The sequence below is a fragment of the Tachypleus tridentatus genome, chromosome 4, assembly GCF_004210375.1.
Source record: "Tachypleus tridentatus isolate NWPU-2018 chromosome 4, ASM421037v1, whole genome shotgun sequence".
NCBI lineage: Eukaryota > Metazoa > Arthropoda > Merostomata > Xiphosura > Limulidae > Tachypleus > Tachypleus tridentatus.
In genome coordinates this window covers 77,026,369-77,045,349 of record NC_134828.1, presented here as the reverse complement: position 1 = coordinate 77,045,349, position 18,981 = coordinate 77,026,369, and the positions used below count along the sequence as shown (strand labels likewise).

At 31.9% G+C, this 18,981-nt stretch overlaps 1 protein-coding gene across 2 annotated transcripts in view; it reads right to left on the bottom strand.

The window, feature by feature from the left end:
• The window catches only part of LOC143249487 (lachesin-like), a 128,317-nt gene that overhangs the window by 2,244 nt on the left and 107,092 nt on the right, over positions 1-18,981 (bottom strand). For both annotated transcript variants that reach the window (XM_076499413.1, XM_076499414.1), the window contains exons 5-9: positions 15,922-16,050; positions 14,991-15,278; positions 12,585-12,629; positions 6,619-6,696; positions 1,640-1,720 (exon numbers count right to left, since the gene is read on the bottom strand). In XM_076499413.1, the coding sequence (XP_076355528.1) occupies positions 1,640-1,720; positions 6,619-6,696; positions 12,585-12,629; positions 14,991-15,278; positions 15,922-16,050 (621 nt within the window). The remainder of the gene's footprint in view (positions 1-1,639; positions 1,721-6,618; positions 6,697-12,584; positions 12,630-14,990; positions 15,279-15,921; positions 16,051-18,981) is intronic.

Here is an 18,981-nt window from a genome sequence, read left to right as displayed (position 1 = left end):
TTTCTTGTATTTGTTAGAAACAAATGAGTATCCTCTCTTATATTTGTTAAAAACTATTTAGTATCATTTTTTATACTTGTTACAAACAAATTAGTATTGTTTTTGTTACAAACAAATTAGAATTGTTTCTTGTATTTATTAGAAAGAAATTGGCATTGTTTTTTATATTTATTTGTTTGTTTTTGGAATTTCGCACAAAGCTACTCGAGGGCTATCTGTGCTAGCCGTCCCTAATTTAGCAGTGTAAGACTAGAGGGAAGGCAGCTAGTCATCACCACCCACCGCCAACTCTTGGGCTACTTTTTTACCAACGAATAGTGGGATTGACCGTCACATTATACGCCACCCACGGCTGGGAGGGCGAGCATGTTTAGCGCGACGCGGGCGCGAACCTGCGACCCTCGGATTACGAGTCGCACGCCTTACGCGCTTGGCCATGCCAGGCTTTATATTTGTAACAAACAAATCAGCATTGTTTCTTATATTGGCTGTATATTAATAGTTTGAAGAATGATCTTCTGTAACTAAGCTTATAGCAACTATTTCAGTATTTATAAGTTTAGCAACCGTACATGGAATACTGTGTTTCTCTAGCTGCTTCAGTTGTAACAGTTGAATGAATATATCTGTCATTAACGTATCGAAAACACAGTACTTTTAATGGGAGAATAAGACAATGTAGAATGTTAAACTTCAGGCGGCGCTTTTAATTATTATTATTATACATGATTAATAGGCTTTGAAAACTAAACATGTACCCACATAGAGAAAGATAGAATATGAGCAATTATTTTATTTTTAACTTTCAGAGACAGTTTCCTAAGTTAAAGCCCGCCGGAAGGAAAAATATTAAATTGTGTATATTTTCAGAGCGTCACGTGGCTGTGTTTTTGGTTTTTTTTTAGGATTTCACTTGATTATCGCCAGGAGGCTTCACTCACTAAATAAAATGCTATAATTGCGAAAGTGACATATAAACTCCAAAAGTATATGAAGCTTGGTCTTGTCTTTTCGATTTGTTCTTGATCAGGGTTACTGATGAGAGATGGAATTTCCCAAAAGTTGAATACTTTAGTAACAAGTGATGAATCGAATGATAAATCGCGCTGCATATGTGTTTTTAGTGAAAGTAAAGAATAATGAAATGTCATTTCAACGTCTTGTCAGAATTACAGGGCTAATTTTTACGCATCAAAAATCTTTGTACTCTGATTTAAAAGGAACAAGGTACTTAAGCAATTTCAAGCCAAACAGCTGTGACCATCTAAGATGCTGTAAAAAGAGTCGTAATTCTTTATGGAATTTTTCTCATGCAACTCGCGCAGTTATCACAAATTGATCGAAGGTGCGACCATTAAACGTTTAAAATAGGTACTTCTAACAGATGTTGTCAGACGTTTTCCATAGTGATAAAAACGACATAGTTCAGGAAATCTGCGATTCAGTATAAACCAGCATCCTCTACAAAGAAAAATAAGGTTTTCAAGCTAAGTCTTAAAGTATCCTCAATGTTATTTGAAGTTTCTAAAGTTTTCACGCAGTATTTAATTGACATTTAACCATCTGATGTGTGTTCTGTTTACAAGAAAGAACATTTTAAAATCTGATGAAAAGGAACAAACAATAAAATCCAACTTACCAGGAAAATTCTGTGGGTTAGGACTAACAATTGTCCATTGTTCTTTCGTTTCAGACTCATTCGGCCAGTTAAAGTTTCCTCCTGAACCAGATAAAAAAACTTTATTATATAACAAAAACAATTTTTCTCTGGAACAACGGTTCTACTTTTATCTAAGAACAATATGTAATAAGAATTAAGATATGTGGTACAAAATGTGCTTCACTAGTTCATAACTGTGTGTAGCAGATATATTTTAAATGTGCACACCCAAATATGCGCAGAGTTTTCACATATCTATATATATAACATAATGTTTTCGGACAGCATGGGGCTTACTCGTCTATATCATCTGTTCCATCCTCTAAATTAAACTAAAACGATGAATAAATACATTTTAAAAACTTAACGTCAGTCATTATCATTCTGGTACTTGTCAAGCTTTCTCTTAAATTAACTTAAATTTACGTCCCCCACAATATTCGAAGGGAACCCATTCAGTGTCTTTTTCTAAGGTAAGGAGCTCAAGACTGAACAAAATACTCCAAATGTAGCTTAACCAGTGACCTATACAATGGAATTATAACCTCTTTAAAATCATATTTGCCCTACCATCTAAATTATATTTATAGTTAATATTATTATAACCCAAAAGCATTATCTTGTATTTATTATAATTAAAACCTATCGGCCATTTATTTGCTCAACTCTATAAATGATATAAATTATTTTGTAAAGTAGCAACATCTTCACAGCTTGCAACACTCAAGATATTAATACTATCCTCAACTTTTGAGTAATTTATTGATCATTTATTGTTATGTAATTAACGTAAATTAGAAAGAACAAAGGTTCTAAGACTGAGCTCTGAGATACCCCACTAGTACCATTAATCCAGTTTAATTAAGCTCCCTCTGGTTTTCTCCATGTTGTCATTTGTCTCTCATACCTATGGAAACAGTAGTTTTTGCAAACCTTTTTTTGGCACCTTTTCAAATGCTTTCTGAAAATCCAGATACTCAAAGTATACATTCATGTCCTCGTTAATATAAGCAGTAATCGTTTCAAAGATTGTGAAAAAAATTGTAAAACAACCCTTAACCTCCTTTAAAACTCTTGGATAAATATTAAGTGACACAATTAATATATAATATTGAATATATATATAGTATTGGAACTATTCTATAATTGCAGCTAAGTAGACTAAGTAGAAAGTTTATCATTAACACAATACATAGTAGCAGAAGATACGAAATTAAAGTGAATACATTGACAAAGCATTAGTATTTTACATTTAAAGAAAACAGGACACATTTTTTACGCTCTCTTAAGGTTATCAATTTATGTTTGCGAAATATTTTCCAAAGGTCTTATATTTCACCTATCATTTAAGCAAGATTGTTTGATTGATGTTATACCATCTCAGTTCAATATAATCCTAGACACCCTTAAGAGCATTAACATGAGGACTTTGTACAGGTAAAGCTGTAGGATGTAGTGCTCCCTCCATCGGCCTCTTTATCCTACCAGTTATAGTTTCACTTTATTTACTGTATATTTGAAGTGACTATTGTGTCGGAAGATAAATCTTGACTAACAGGTCCTATTTCTGAGGGAATGACTGATGAATAAAATTTCACTCCTGCCATTCAGCAGTCAGGATACGATCAACATCATTAGCTGCTCTTACTTGTAGTGATTTTCAACATGGTCCACTTTATATTTTGTAAGTTAAACGTGTTACTCTACTCCTATATGCTATCAAACCAAATGTCGCTGATTTTGTTTGGTCACTAATTTGAATTTTGCATCATCTGTGAAGATCACCTTCCAATAATTTTGTTCGTCGTATTACTGGAAGTTTGTGTCCATTTCAGCCCATTGGTTTTCTTTTATCTCCTGAGCAATGGTTTTTGAACAGCTACAAACCTGCTGAGGTTACCTTGTGCTAATGTGTGCCATTCTGTTATATAAGTAACTTTTGCACCTGTATTTATATCTAAGTGGTTGAAAATATCTCTACTTAGTTGTCGTGTATCACGTAAAAACTTTTCTTGCGTTACTTAACATCACATTTGAATAGTTTGGTCTTCTTACCACAACCAATTCAGTTACGAACAATACTAGCTTTTCGTGATGATGAGAAACCCAGTTAAAGTAAAAATGTATCTCAGGACAGCTGGTATAGGTATCAATACGTGCTTTCAGAGTTTCAATACAGCTCTTACTAAAACACAAAATTTTTACCTTAAACTGACTGATGGAATAGTTTTCTCTCGCCAACATTTTCAGGCAGGGATGCTGAGAATAGTATGGCTACTTGCATCTTTATAACCATTATTTTGGTTTATTTGTTATTTGGCGTTTTTTGGCGCAAAGCAGTTGGGCTGTTTTTGTTCTGTTATTCTGGTGCAGCATCGTCTGAGTGTTTAGAAGACAGCCAATTACAATGTAAGCTATCAACACGTGACTGTATTTTGGTGAAGACATTTTCATATAATAGAGGGATAGAAATTTTGTAATATTTCCATTTTATACCATTTTATTCACCGTTTCCACAATAATTTCAAATAAATAGTAGATATACTTTCTGAGTGCAGAAAAGGTTACAAACGACATTATAGAAACGGGACTGCTGTGATGATTTAGTTAAAATAAAGTACAAGCAACACAGCAATGTAGGATACACAACTAAAATAAGTTATTTTCTGAAGTGAAATACGGATAGATATTCATATACAGAAACGTTAAATATACAGACGTCTTGTTCATTATTGAAGGTAAAAACAATATTTATTTCATAACTGGTTGTCGCGTTCTCAGACAAACGAATCTACTAAAATTTCAAAGTTGTAGATTACAGTATTTTAGAATAAAAATAGCTTAAATATGTGAATTTCAAAATATCACTTTCTTATTTCGTTTATTTCAATCTATGACTGAAAATTTCATTTATCCTCGGTATTTTCATGGATGTTGACCTAAAATGATTTGGAATTCTGTATTCGATTTCATAAGCCCTGCTGAGACAACGTGAACTAAAGAAGCTCCAATTTTCTTCCAACTAACACCTTCTGGAAGTTCGTGACTTGCTTTATATTGTAGATCACGTGCAATGTCTCGAACTTATCGCAAAAACTGTTGAAACTTTTACTTTAAAAATATCTTTTCTGTCTAGTTATACACAAACTTTTGTGCGACTAAAGACGAAGAGAAATTACCGAAGATTATAAAGAAGAAACCTGTACAGTTCGAAAATACAGAATGATCTAGAAGTATATTTTATAACTTTCTGTAATATCTTTTCCATTCTATAGGTTTTTCCATTCCATAGGTTCCATTCTAAACCGACATTTGTTTGTTTTGAAGTTAAGCATAAAGCTCCACAATGGGTTATGTGTGCTCTGCCCACCACGGTTATCGAAATCGGGTTTTTAGCGCACACATATCGCTTAAATCGAAATAAAAAACATATAAAAAACTTAGATGATGTATACTGACAGTATGGCTTAATATGAAAATAATTTTAGAAATGTTAGCGAATATTTGCATCTTTTCGAAACAAATGGCTCGTTTATGTGCATTAACCAGTTGCATTTCGAGTTCCATATAATAGTTTTTTAACAATTGCATATATTTCACTTATAGGAAAATAAAAGCCAGTTTCCGACATCTTTTACAGTAGAACATTAAAAAATAATTTTATTAGATTCCAAAATTAATTAATTGCTACTGATTAATATTAATATTAATTAATATTACTACTGATTATTGGCTATTGTTAAGTTTCACTACATAGCTTATTTACTATTTGCTTGTTTATAGCAAAGCCACAATAGGCTATCTACTGTGTCCTCCGCGGGTAGTCGAACCCCCGAGTTTTTTGTTGTAATTCTATAAACATTCCGGAATGGCCAAATGGGTTAAGGCATTCGAATCGTAATATGAGGGTCGCAGGTTCGAATCCACGTTGCACCAATCCCACTATTCGTTGGTAAAAAAGTAGTCCAAGAGATACCGGTGGGTGGTGATGACTAACTGCCTTTCCTCTAGTCTTACACTGCAAAATTAGGGACGGCTAGCGCAGATAGCCTTCGATAGCTTTTCGCAAAATTCCAAAACAAACAAACAAATTCTATAAACATACCGCTGTTCCATAAGAGGGATTTCCTGAGTAGAAAGAACATATTTTCACAGATTAAAATTAATGAGGTTCGTTTTGCAATAATTACAAATGTCATGCTTGTTATTGATCAGTTTTATGTTATTTTTTGTATTTTAGCTTGTAAATAAGTTATTAAAATAATATGACCAGTAATAGTTTAAAATATTAAATAAGTCGAAGTCTATTAAAATATTAACCTTTTTTCACATCTCCCTCTAGTAACAAGTTACTGTATCAATAAATTAATTCTTTAAATTTTAAATCTATTTTTCCGTATCGTGTATTTCACTGCTTTTACAAAATTTTGGTTGAACCATAAGAATATATATTCATTTTAAAGGCGTATTTGATTAGAAACTTTCATTGCATATTGGATTTGTTGTAGCTCACTGAGAAAAAACAGAAGAAATAGTTAGAGACCGTTTTACCAATAACTTCTTAACGTTTTAGCTTATTGTTATATGATATTGATTTGTCCGACTGCAGTCACTATCCAGTAACAAGAAACATACCTGATAACCGAGTCCTTATAAGATTCTTAAAAGTAAACTGTTAGAATACTGTGAAAAAAGTTATAATAAGGCCATTAAATCTGTCCTTTATACTTCTTTGCGTATAAAGGGTATTTTATGTCTCAATGACACCATAGCAGTACAACTTTCAATGAATTATTTCGCAAAAATAATAAACGTGAATTCAAATAATACTAAACGAAAGACTTTTATTGCTTATTACCTAAAGTCTTTTTTCGTCCATGACGTACTTATGAAAATATTGGTAACTTGATTTATTTCTGTCTGGATAATATAATATCATTCGTTTTTGTTTTCTTTACCTTGCAATCGCTTTGCAGTTTCTCGAGCGTTAGTGTCTTGATTCCTGTCTGCTTGTTTTCTCAGGTCTTCCTCTTCCCCTGATAAAATATCGTGTTTTACTTCAGCTTAGTATCCATGTTTAAAAATTACTATAATCATACATTAAATATTGTAATGAAACAATTAGCGCAATCTTTTTCGTAACTGTAAACACATTGTACACGATAATATAATCGAAAAGAAAATATTCTCCTCACGGTAAAAACAAATATAACATGTATGAAGAAGAATTAACGTAAAAATCAACATAATAAATAAAAACTTATTAAATGTTACATTAAACAACTTTAGAAATTCACATTTGAAGTTTTGTATCTTATATTTTTGTAAGATAAGAAAACTATGTGTTTTCAGAATATTGTATGACATAGATTTTTAACACAAATTTTGATTTTCAAGTGTATCTGAAATAGGCATTTAGCCTTTTCATCAAAATTAAATATTTACTGATATATAACTACTTCTTGAAATACTTCTGTTAAACAATTTACTAACGAAAGTAATTATTCAACATCGATTATATACCTTGAACATAGACCTTACAGTGTTTACATTTTATATTAAGTATATTTTTTAAAAAATGCTCTTTTGCGAGTCTATACTGCAAAAACCTACAATGGGCCATTTGCGCTCTGTCCACCACAGAGACCAAACACACAATTACAGCGCATCATAAATCCCAGAGCTTACATCTGAACCACAATAAAACGACCATACTTAAAATGTCACTTTTTACAGCTTCTGCTAGCATGACCTGTTTATTAAATTAATGAATTTTCCTATAAACTTGCTAACAAAATAACAATCTTTATAGAAGTTATGAGGTATCTAAAGATAGCAAGTGTATACATAAACAACGACTCTTTATTTGTGTATCTAACTTGAAACAATTGTCACTCCTCTCCACTTTATAAGTTCGTTTTAGACCGCACAGAACACCATTACAAAATGTTTAACCCTTATACAGCGACAGACATCAAATGATGCTGCTACTTACAACATTTTCACTGTTCAAGGGTTAAAGCATATAATTAACACTACTTTCATATTGGATTGTTTGTGTTCACAAAGTTTTTATTTTCTATCCTTTTTAAAAGTACAGGAAATACATGAAGCGTGAAATTAAAAATCCTGAATATTGAACTTCTTATCTCATTGATTCTCTGACCTGAGGCATACTATTCAGCTAACATCATTCAAGATTGTTCTAATAAGTGATGGTAGCTTTATGAAACTGTAAGAACTAGCTGACGGTCTGCGCATATCACTGATGAGAGATCGATAATATCTGGGTTTGAGACTATTCGTGAGATTCCATCTTTGTTGTTAAGACCGCAAGCTGTTTTCCTTTTCTTTTTTCTACCCCTTTTTTTTTATTCGATCTATAAATCCTTGTTCTGATCTTAATTTGTGAAGGCTACTCTATTCAATAAAAGTAGACCAATGAACAACAATGAAATATAAAGTCACTTTAGCTTGTTTATAAATCTTTGATCGAAACATGTAAAAGAAATTTTTAAAAAATGAACAAATGATTTTTCTTTCGTTAGAACTTTTTTCTTGTAATATTCAATAATTCCCAGCCAAGAATCACACTTGTGGAATAACAAAAAAAACAACAACAATGATGCGTGTGTAATATTTCGTCTCAATGAAACAGAGAATAATTTAAGTTGCATTATTTTTGTTACAATATGGATTTTCAGTTAGAGAATAGAATTTCAACTCCGCTATGTCATTCGTCTGTACTGACAAGGCCTTTCAATCAATATTAAAGATCGTCAGACCTGCTGGGTTACGCATAGCAAGTTTTGGTTGATGTGATTTGTATCAGGTGATTATGAAGCTACAAGTCATAGTTCAGGAGACTTTAATTGACAAAATATTTAATATATATATATATGCGTATGTGTGTATGTGTGTGTGAATTGATGACACTTCATATCACCTCATTATTTGCAGAATCAGTAAGATTTTTCCGGTATAAAGTGTACAAAACCAATTAAACTTTAGCCCGTTTTACATTTAAGACTTTTGTCATCAACGACTGTTATGTATGAAGTTTCAACTACAATTTTATTTGTTGTAATTAAGCCAGTAGATCCGGCATGACCAAGTAGTTAAGGCACTCGATTTGTAATCCGAGGTAGCGGGTTTGAATCCCCGTCACAATAAATATGCTCGCCCTGTCAGCCACGGGTGCGTTATGATGTAACGACCAATCCCCTATTCGTTGGTAAAAGAGAAGCCCAAGAGTTGGCACTGGGTGGTGATGACTAGCTGCCTTCCCTCTAGTCTTACACTGCTAAATTAGAAATGGCTAGCGCAGATAGACCTCGTTTAGCTTTGCGCTAAATTTCAAACAAACAAACCAAATTAAGCCAGCCCCATGAACTCTAATGAGCTATACGCCTGGTCATCAGCAGCATAAAAGAACAGGGTGCATTTTACTTGCTATTATGTACTGTCCTTACCAGGGAACAACACTGGGCCCTAAAACTGATATGTTTTAAATTATTATCTGTTTTATATATGCAAAAACGGCTCGTTTGGGTTGAGAAAATATTTTACTTAGAGAGCGAACAACGTTTCGACCTCTAAGTAAAATATTTTCTCAACCCAAACGAGCCGTTTTTGTATATATATTTCTCTACAAGTGGGTTTTCTCGACATCACTGATTATTATCTGTTTTCCTGTGATTTTCTATTACACATATATTACTAATAAATACCACCTTTTGCACTCAAGGCATACTACACTTAAACGACTGTTATTTTCTCAAAGCTTTGATTAATGAAATGTCCATTTTTCACTAATCAAATTTCTATTTAGTTTGCAATGCATATTAACTTCTAAGTAAAGTGAATTAATTCCGGTAATTGTCATCACTCCTTGCGTGTTACGAAACATATAAGTTTATTAAAGCTTAACAACTATATCAAATAAATATTACATGTAACAAACTGGACTACAGGAATCTTTTCGAAACCTCTTCTTTAAACGTTTTCTCTTTATCATTACTTGTTTACTTCTCTGAATACTCTTTTATTTTATTCTTGGTTCACAAGCAACGTCTGTTTGCTTTTAGATCTCTGTTCAAAGGTATCATAAGAAAACAATTTTAAAGTAAGATTTTTTTTTCCATTTTGTGTAAAGCTTCTGAATGTATACGAAACGCAGATGGGAGATTTCGTCCTGTGGTTCGATAAGTCTTTCGAAAAAGCAAACACGTTTTACAGCTGAAAACCCGATTTCATTAAAGAATAAATAACAGAACTGGTTGGAGCTTGCCCTTAGAAAGGAATCATCGCTATCGGATTTTTAATCAAAATATACTCTTTTACAAAACGAAACAGTATCGCTCATACAGTAGCCAAAATGTGTATGCATAATACACGATTACGCCTAGCTCTTACTTTTAGTAGTCAAGTAAATATATGCATTTTTATATATTGTTATAGTGATGATCTTGGAAAAGAAGATGGCTAAATAAGATGACACAGACGTTGATAAAGCTGCTGTGTAAAACAAAAAGGATAATGGATTCTGTGCAAACGAAACATAACATATCAGAAACTTGGATCACTTTCGTTACGTCATTAATATGAATTACATACAACGTTTTTTATATTGGACCCTAACCTTTACTTCCTTTTTAAAGTTAATGCAATGTATTGTCTTTACAGGAAAATTTATATGTGTGTTTTTACTGCATGATAAAAGGAGCTAGGTTAAAAGTGCGTTATATAGAAATAGGTTTAAAATGTATATTTTTACGTACTCAACCATAGTAGCTAATCATTTAAAATTCACAGTGTAATGAAATCCGTGGAATCACCTTTGTGTGTAGTTGCTTGCATTTCTTATGTTGTCTACTTATAGCTAATTGCTTCTTATTGAATGGATCTAAGTCTCACTAAAGAAACGGTTGTAGACACGGTTGTTTAACTTGTAATAACACCGAGATATATCTGACTGTTTAGCGTTCTTAGGTGCAGCTACTTGTCTTGTAATAGAACCTAGAAAGATCTGACTGTTTAGAGAAAAATACACTATTGTTTGACTTGTATTAACACCTAGACAAATCTGATTGTTTAAAGGTTCGACACTATTGTTTGACTTGTATTAACACCTAGACAAATCTGATTGTTTAGAGGTTCGACACTATTGTTTGAGTTGTAGTAACACCTAGAAATATCTGGTTGTTTAGAGGTTTGACACTATTGTTTGAGTTGTAGTAGCACCTAGAAATATCTGGTTGTATAGAGGTTTGACACTATTGTTTGAGTTGTATAGCACCTAGAAAGATCTGACTTTAAATTTTTTAGACACGATTGTTTGACTCGTAGTAGCAACTAGTAAAGTATAATGATACCGAAATCTTCGACCTACTTAAAGATATGTATCGTTGTTTGTTGAAAGCTAATGAAAAATGTCTCACAATCAACAACTAAGAAACAAAATGGAAACAGGTTATATTGTTAGAAACAACTCTAAGGAGTAGGGTAATGGCTCGTGCAAAGAATATATTGAATTTTGAAATTTGCAAGAAAATATTGAGAGGTAAGAAAATTATATCAAAATTAATTTAATAATATATACAACAAATAATACTGAGAGATATATCAGATTGTGCTATTCTAACCTTAGGTCAACACCATGTGACTACGCAAATTGACTGAGGATAAAGTTCAAATTGTGTTATACCATAGCTTTCAGTCGTGAGGTTTACTGGTATTGAATTTGAATATTATTGTTAATCGTAGACAGTTTAATATAGTAAATTAAGTTTCTCTGTTTTTTTGTTTTCTTCTGTAGTGGTTTTGGAACTTTGTTGTTCGACGGTATTGAAACTATATATTGATGTATGTTTAATAGCTTAGCATTTTTATAAGTTACTGTGTGGTTAAGATAATACTTAATAGAATATGACGTTTAACTAAAACAGAATAACAAGAACAGCTGTTTACTTAAACAGAAGTCACTTCCTTTAAATTATCTTTACTTGTAGATCCATCAATGGGTCAACGGTAATTTAACGGTTTTAGAAAGCAAACATTCAGGTTTTGATTCCTCCTGGTGATCACACCAGAGCGCCCAGTACGGTTGTGATATAAAACAAACAAAACTTCTCTCTGCCTACTTCCTTTTTTTCCTTCTATGAATAATTTAATTACGTATTATAACTTCAGCATTTTTATATCTGCCTTTATTTCTGATATAACTTATAAAAAACATGCATATTTTTTATCATCTTTTATGTACGTTGGATTAAATATATTTATAATTGTACTATAGTCCTTTCTTTGACATTTATCAATTTAGCATTGCGTGTTTAGAAAACTGAAACAAAACGTTGAATTTATTATTCAGAGCTACATATTTGATGAACATTATTGGATTACACGGTTAGAATTGGGACACAATCGGATTTTCAGTACTTGCGTACTCCACAGCAATACTTATATATTTCTAAACCAGTTTTTACAGAACTACAATAAATATGATTCTATTAAACGACATTAAAAACTATAAATGTTTCTATAAACGCGCACATTTTAACAACAATCCACATATTCATTACGGAAAAAATTGTAAGCTTTTCAGGTGTAAGACCTTGTTCAACATGATATTGAAATGTGTATTGAAGTAAATATACAAACGTTATTTCTTTTCTCATCTTCACGAACTATTTTTATTTGGGTTTGTTATTACGTTAGTACCGATGACTTCAGACATACTAAGTAGAGATATAAGAAAAACTTGTTGTAGCTAATCCCAAATAATAAATATATATACCATACTTATCGGTGATGATTTTTGAAACATTTTCACAGCTCTTTGCTATAGATTCTCAAAATTCATAATTGACATTTATAACAAAATATTGTATAAAAAATATTGCATTTTGCTCTGTAAACTTACCTATTCTTGAAGTTGATGCGTGCTCAAATGGTGACACATGGATTTCTGTGTAATAAAATACATATTATACATAAATACAATTTATTAAATTTTAGATACATTAGGGTTAATTATACACTAAATGATATATTAACACGTTACTTTGTATATTATTACTTTTAAATTATTATTCAATAAAAGTCTGTGCTTTTATTATAACGCATAACAATTACCAATTAATTAACGGTTCAAGGAAAATATTACAAAATCTGTAGTCTGATATTTGACTAGGCCTTAAGTATAATCCACACAAAAAGACACATTTTTAAATAAATTTGCTTATATATCAGCCCCTAACGACCAATAATGTCAATCATTTAAAAAGCTGCTGTGAACCTATTCTATAACGTACAAAGATTTGTAACTTTTAACATGCATATTTAATGCCAATTTAATCGGACATGCATTTCGGGTGTGTAAAATATTTTCTTTTCACGTTTTTTTCTAAGCCAAAAAACTTTAATATAATGATTATTAATTTAGAAATAAGCCAGTGAGAAATATTGTAAAGTAAACTGGTTTTGGTTTGGTTTGTTTTTTAAATTTCGCACAAAGTTACTCGAGGGCTATTTGTGCTAGCCGTCCCTAATTTAGCAGTGTAAAACTAGAGGGAAAGCAGCTAGTTATCACCACCCACCGCTAACTCTTGGGCTACTCTTCTACCAACGAATAGTGGGATTGACCGTCACAATATAATGCCCCCACGGCTGGAAGGGAGAGCATGTTTGGTGCAACCGAGATTCGATCCCTCGACTTTCAGATTACGAGTATAGTGCCTTAACCATCTGGCTGACAGTAAACTGATTCAGACAAGAAGTCAATGTTTATAGAATATTTGCTTTTAAATGTTAGTCCTTATAATAATATGCAGATTAATACATTTTATTGTTTGAAAAAACGTTTCATTGAAGTTTTAAGAAAGTAAAGTCAACAAAAATACAATATATTATTTGGTTTATTGTGGAATGCACACAATGCTTTGTGTTACGAAATTAATAATCACGTATTTTCTAGTATTAAAATTTGCTTTTCTTTGAAAATTGGCCAATTTTTACAACGTTAGGTTAGTAATTACTATCGTAATTTACTTTAGTTATAATATTCAAATACAGCTAAAGTATATTCAAAAAGAAATTAATGGAGCTGCGATTCCAGTTGTCCTTTGAGCTCAGTGTTTCCTTGAGGTTTGAGCATATAACGCTCAAACACATTTAACACTTAGTGATACATCGGGATTGTTCCAAACAAAACATTGCACAGTGATCTGTTCGAGAGTTTAATTTGACGTGTTTCGTCTGTTTAAGTATAGGATTAATCGTTAGTATAAGGAATTTCAAATTAAAACTATTTTAATGATCGCTACAAACAAATTTTATTCAGTTTAATGAATCTCACCTTAAGTTAAAGTATTAATTTCCATATTTAAATCATTAATGAAAAGAGGACACAGCTGTATGTCTGCGGAAATAAACCGATATCTGAGTTGGTCTGAGCACAGAGAACCCATTGTCTAGCTTTGTGCTTAATTAAAAAAAAATGTATATATATATTGAAGAGGGTATGAATAAGTTACCCATCTTACCAAGCACAAGTTATGAAACTAAGTTGTGTTTCTATAAAAAGCAGTTGTCGTCCATTCAGCTAAGTTTCATCATAAATGCTCTACCTAAACAATTTATTTCTAAGACATTCGCAGCTAGGTAGGTATATTAATAATAACACAGAGCAGCAATGGTTTTATTGTCTTGAAATTTTTGCAAGTTGTACAGTAATTCCTGTACGCTGAATTCAAAACTTATATCCATTTTTCTTCATCACGGACAGAGTTTTTCACAAAACGTCAGATGTTCTTTTACATAAAATGAATAATTTTCATAGTTGTGCTTAAATTGTTGACAACTACTGGTTATAGATTTCTCTAAACTAATCGCGACGTGAGAGTCTTATCGATCGTTGTAGAACCCAAACAAACATAATAATAATAAAACCTGTTAATTGTGGTAAACGAAATAATGATTTGACTTAAGTAACATTATTTTCTTCGTGATTTGTTAAAAAAAATCCTTACGTGATAGAAAACAATGAATATTATTTTCGAAATCCACCTTAGCTAAATTATGGAAAATCCGTTAATAAATCCAAAATAATTTTTACAAAGTTTAAATTCGCAGGCCTGTATAATTTAATTCTGCGGTCCTTAACTAAACCACATTAAACTAAAATACCCCGAAAAAAAACTTAGATATTGATCCATGTCTAAGAAACGTGTTTTTTTTTATCCAAATTTTAAATGCATGCAATAGAAGAGAAAACAAACAAACAAACTGAAGTCTCAAACAAGCGTAAACATTTTAATAAACTCAGTACCATAAAGCCGGATTGTGCCCTGTGTTGAGCCTAATGAGTTCTTGGCAAAACAATGAAACATTCCAAAGTCTTCTGGTTCTACGTTGTTTATTATCAGAATCATGTGAACTTTGTACGTTTCTTCTTCTTTCTTAACTGTATACTTCTGACTATCCACAATCATCTCGCCTCTTTTTTTGGTCCAGTAATTAATCGAAGCTGGAAACGCTTCGGTATGGCAATCCATCTGAACATTACCCCCAATCGGAGAACCAACTAACTGGTTGGGAATCCAGATCATCGGAGGAACTAAATAGAAATAAGGCTTTATGCTAACAAAAAACTATAATCTGCATTTATTCAACAGGTGATTCACACAAACGTTCCTAATAACGATTGTCTACTTAGCCATAAAACATAAGAATCTGTAAGGCTAATAAAGAAACATATGTATACACATACACATTAACGAGTTGTAAAAAGACAAAAAGATAAAAGCACAAAATTCAGTGTCTGGTTTACATGAAAGTCTGTGAGTCCAAACCTCTCAAAAAATGTAATCCTCATAAGACCCACATGACACTGGTCATTGGTACGCTGCAAAACGAGCGTACATTTATGTTCAAGATAAGTGCATAAGAAAAAGGGAGTTATTTTTTTATGAATCCCCTTGTATTTTAAAAACTAGAGAATTCTTCAGCTAATTTAATGACACAAATGTTCCCGCAAACGTTTTCATAACTCCTTATAAACGTATTTTCTAAGAACTATTTTTTATTTGAAAACAAAATAGTCATATTTAGTTTCTGAAACTCTTACATCGGTGAAAACGTTCTTTATTTAGGATTTATCTTGTGAGTTTCAGTAAACATTATAAACGTTCTTACAAACTAAACCACTAGTTTTACTGCAACGAGTTTAACATTTTAACCAAACAAGCGGAATTTCTTACAATGTACTTGGAGAAGAATGCGTTTACTTATGGAAGGCTGCACTCCATTAGAGGCCACACACAGGAAAGCTCCCATGTGTAGTCGGCTCACTTTTGTAATGCTCAGTTCCATTCCTTCGTATGTCTTTCCTGAAACACCAAAATAATAGTGATCTCATTTATTACTTCAACGAAATTCACACATTTCTCTGTTATATTTTGAGACAATATATTTTGGGGCTGATACGTAAAAGTGATTTACATTACAGTCGCAAATCTCGAAAACTACTCACTTCAAAACATTTGTGTATAACTTTAGTGTAAATACACGTAAATCTTGATTCATATATTGTTTTATTCAGACCTTATGTAAATGAAAACGTGCAAATTTGCCCGTTTTTACATAGGAAATAGGTTAATTTCTAAATTTCACTATCCAGATCACAAACGCAAAGTTTGAAGGGAATAATGACCATTTTCTGCACTTTTACAACATAAGCAATTAAGAAATAACACATACTATCCAGGAACAAAATTTGTGTTACATAGTGTAGTCAATCACGCTTTTCGTTTAACAATAGTCGGATAGGCGGCGGGTGCTGGTAAGTGGTTGACCTTTCTCTCCTGTTAATATTTATAAACTAGGGAACACTGTGCTTAAAGCTCATAGGTTCCGAATCAGTCGTTTAGCCCACACTTCACAAAAGTGTTCAAGTTGAGAGAAATACAATTTTATTTGAGTATCGGCACGGATGTCTTTTCTACAGGACAAAGGAAGAACACCTGTTTGCACATTAACATATATTACCAAATATTATTTTATCATTAACATCTATTATCATTATTCTATTCTGTATTTATTCTTTTTTATGAAAAGTTAACTGATAAACTGCTACAATTAAATCACTAGCTCGAAAACGTTTATTCAGAAGTATAAATATCACGTAAGATTGTTTGTTAAGCTAATTGTTTGTATTGTGCCTACCACAAGTATCGAAAAACCAGATTTTTAGCTCTGTTAGCTCTCAAAATTATCATTGATTAAATGGGGGCATCACGTAAGGAATAGCAGAGATTGGTACATGTACCGGAACTGACGTACATGATCTACTGCTGATTGTATCTGACTTATGAACTGCTATACACAAACAATGAGCATTTATTTTCTTCTATTTCTTAACTTTGGAATAATGTTATGTGGGAAACTACATCTTCTGTTGAAGCTCATGATCCTTTTTATTCGAGAATGATAACAAAAATGAAAGAATAATAACATTCGATGTACTTTTTTGTGATATAAATTCTTGTTTTGCCGAAAATTTAACGAAGTTATCTTAGTAATGATTTATCACCTAAATTCAAACACTGCTCAGCATTGTATAATTCATACTACAGATAAGTGAGCCAAGTTATCTGTACTTTTATTTATAATTCTTTCGTTTCATTTTGGTTATTTGTCACCTATTAAACTTAAATAGTAATGATATTTCACCTTAACAATACTTTATACACGTATGGGATAACTGGTCCAGAAAGAAACCCCTTAGGATTCACATAATGCAGTTTCTAATTTTAAACTATTGATCATAAACAAGATGATAAATCGGAAGCATTCGGAGCTACAAGGATTTCATCGGGCTTTGATGCGAATAAGAGGACTTACTGTTGCTCTTATAATGCACAAACAGTTAAAAATAGGAAGCGTGTTCACCTGTATTGCGGCACTCTAACCTGTGGCCCACACTTAACCAATTCATGTTAATTTTGGCCTAAATATCTTGTACATAAAGTAGATATACACATTTGAACTTTTTTTCAGAAATTTATATTATTTGTCAATTTCTCCTTTGTCAGAATTACTTTTACAAAATTAATTTCGGTTAAGTGATTTTGCATTTAACTTTTAGAACAAAACTTTCAAGTACAATAGAAACATAACTACGAATAAATAAACTTTAACATTTTATTGTAAACATGAGAGTAGAAATAAAAAATACATACACCTGATTTTAGATTTTATTTAATGCCTTATTGTTTGTAATACATTGGCTTACTATTTGTTTCTTAAAAGTTTGACCCAAATACACTATTTTTTGGCAAATAATGGGCAATTCCGAATACATAAAGCAAAATGTTTAATTTTATGTTTGATTATAACACAATAGGATTAAATAATTGAGTAGGAACAATTCTTTAAATAGATTTGACGACAAGGCTAGAAAGACAATGGGTAAAGTACATTCTAAACAGTCCCGTAGTGGGACAGCGGTAAGTATACGATTTACAAAGCTACAACTAGGGGGTTTGATTTCCGTCGACGGGCACAGCAGATAGCCCAATGTATCTTTGCTATAAGAAAAACACACACATTTTAAACATTAGCTTCTTTGTATTTAAAAAAGTATATACTATGGGCTGTGCTACCAAATCTGGCAAAGAACTGTATTGTCATGCACTATCTTTCACACCTGTAAATTTTGTTTTCGTTAGATTTTATACTTAAAAAGCAAAGCCAAGTTTTTGAATTATTCAGTGGTAAGGTATCATTTTGTTGCAAAATGTTCTGTTACAGAGAATGCTGAGATTATGTAAATAATTACGATAACAAATGCAACAGACGCGTGCTTAAATGGTTTGCTTGCCCGGACTGAGAACCGAGAATTCGTTGTTTGCGATTCGCTGGCACAAAAATGCGGCTGCTTTATAACAAAGGCGATCATATTCATTATTTAATACTACAAGAATAGACTAATAGTTGACAGTGAATATTTATGACCAGCTGTCTTTCGTCTAGTCTATCAGTTGAAACTAAGGACAAGCATGCTCAGGTAGGACTTGTGTAATTTTGTCCGAAAGTTTGAAACAAAAACAAACAAGTAAAAATAAGAGTAAGAGGTACAATAATGAACAAAATTAAGATAGAAAGTTGTGAAAAACCTGTGAGGTTCATAATTATTTCAGTTTTCTGTAAAGTTTCAGTTTAGAATATGAAAGATTAATGTATCATTTCATAAACCATAAGAATGTACGTTTAGGCTAAAATTCCTTCCTCATGCTAATGAAACAAATTTAAAAGTAAGA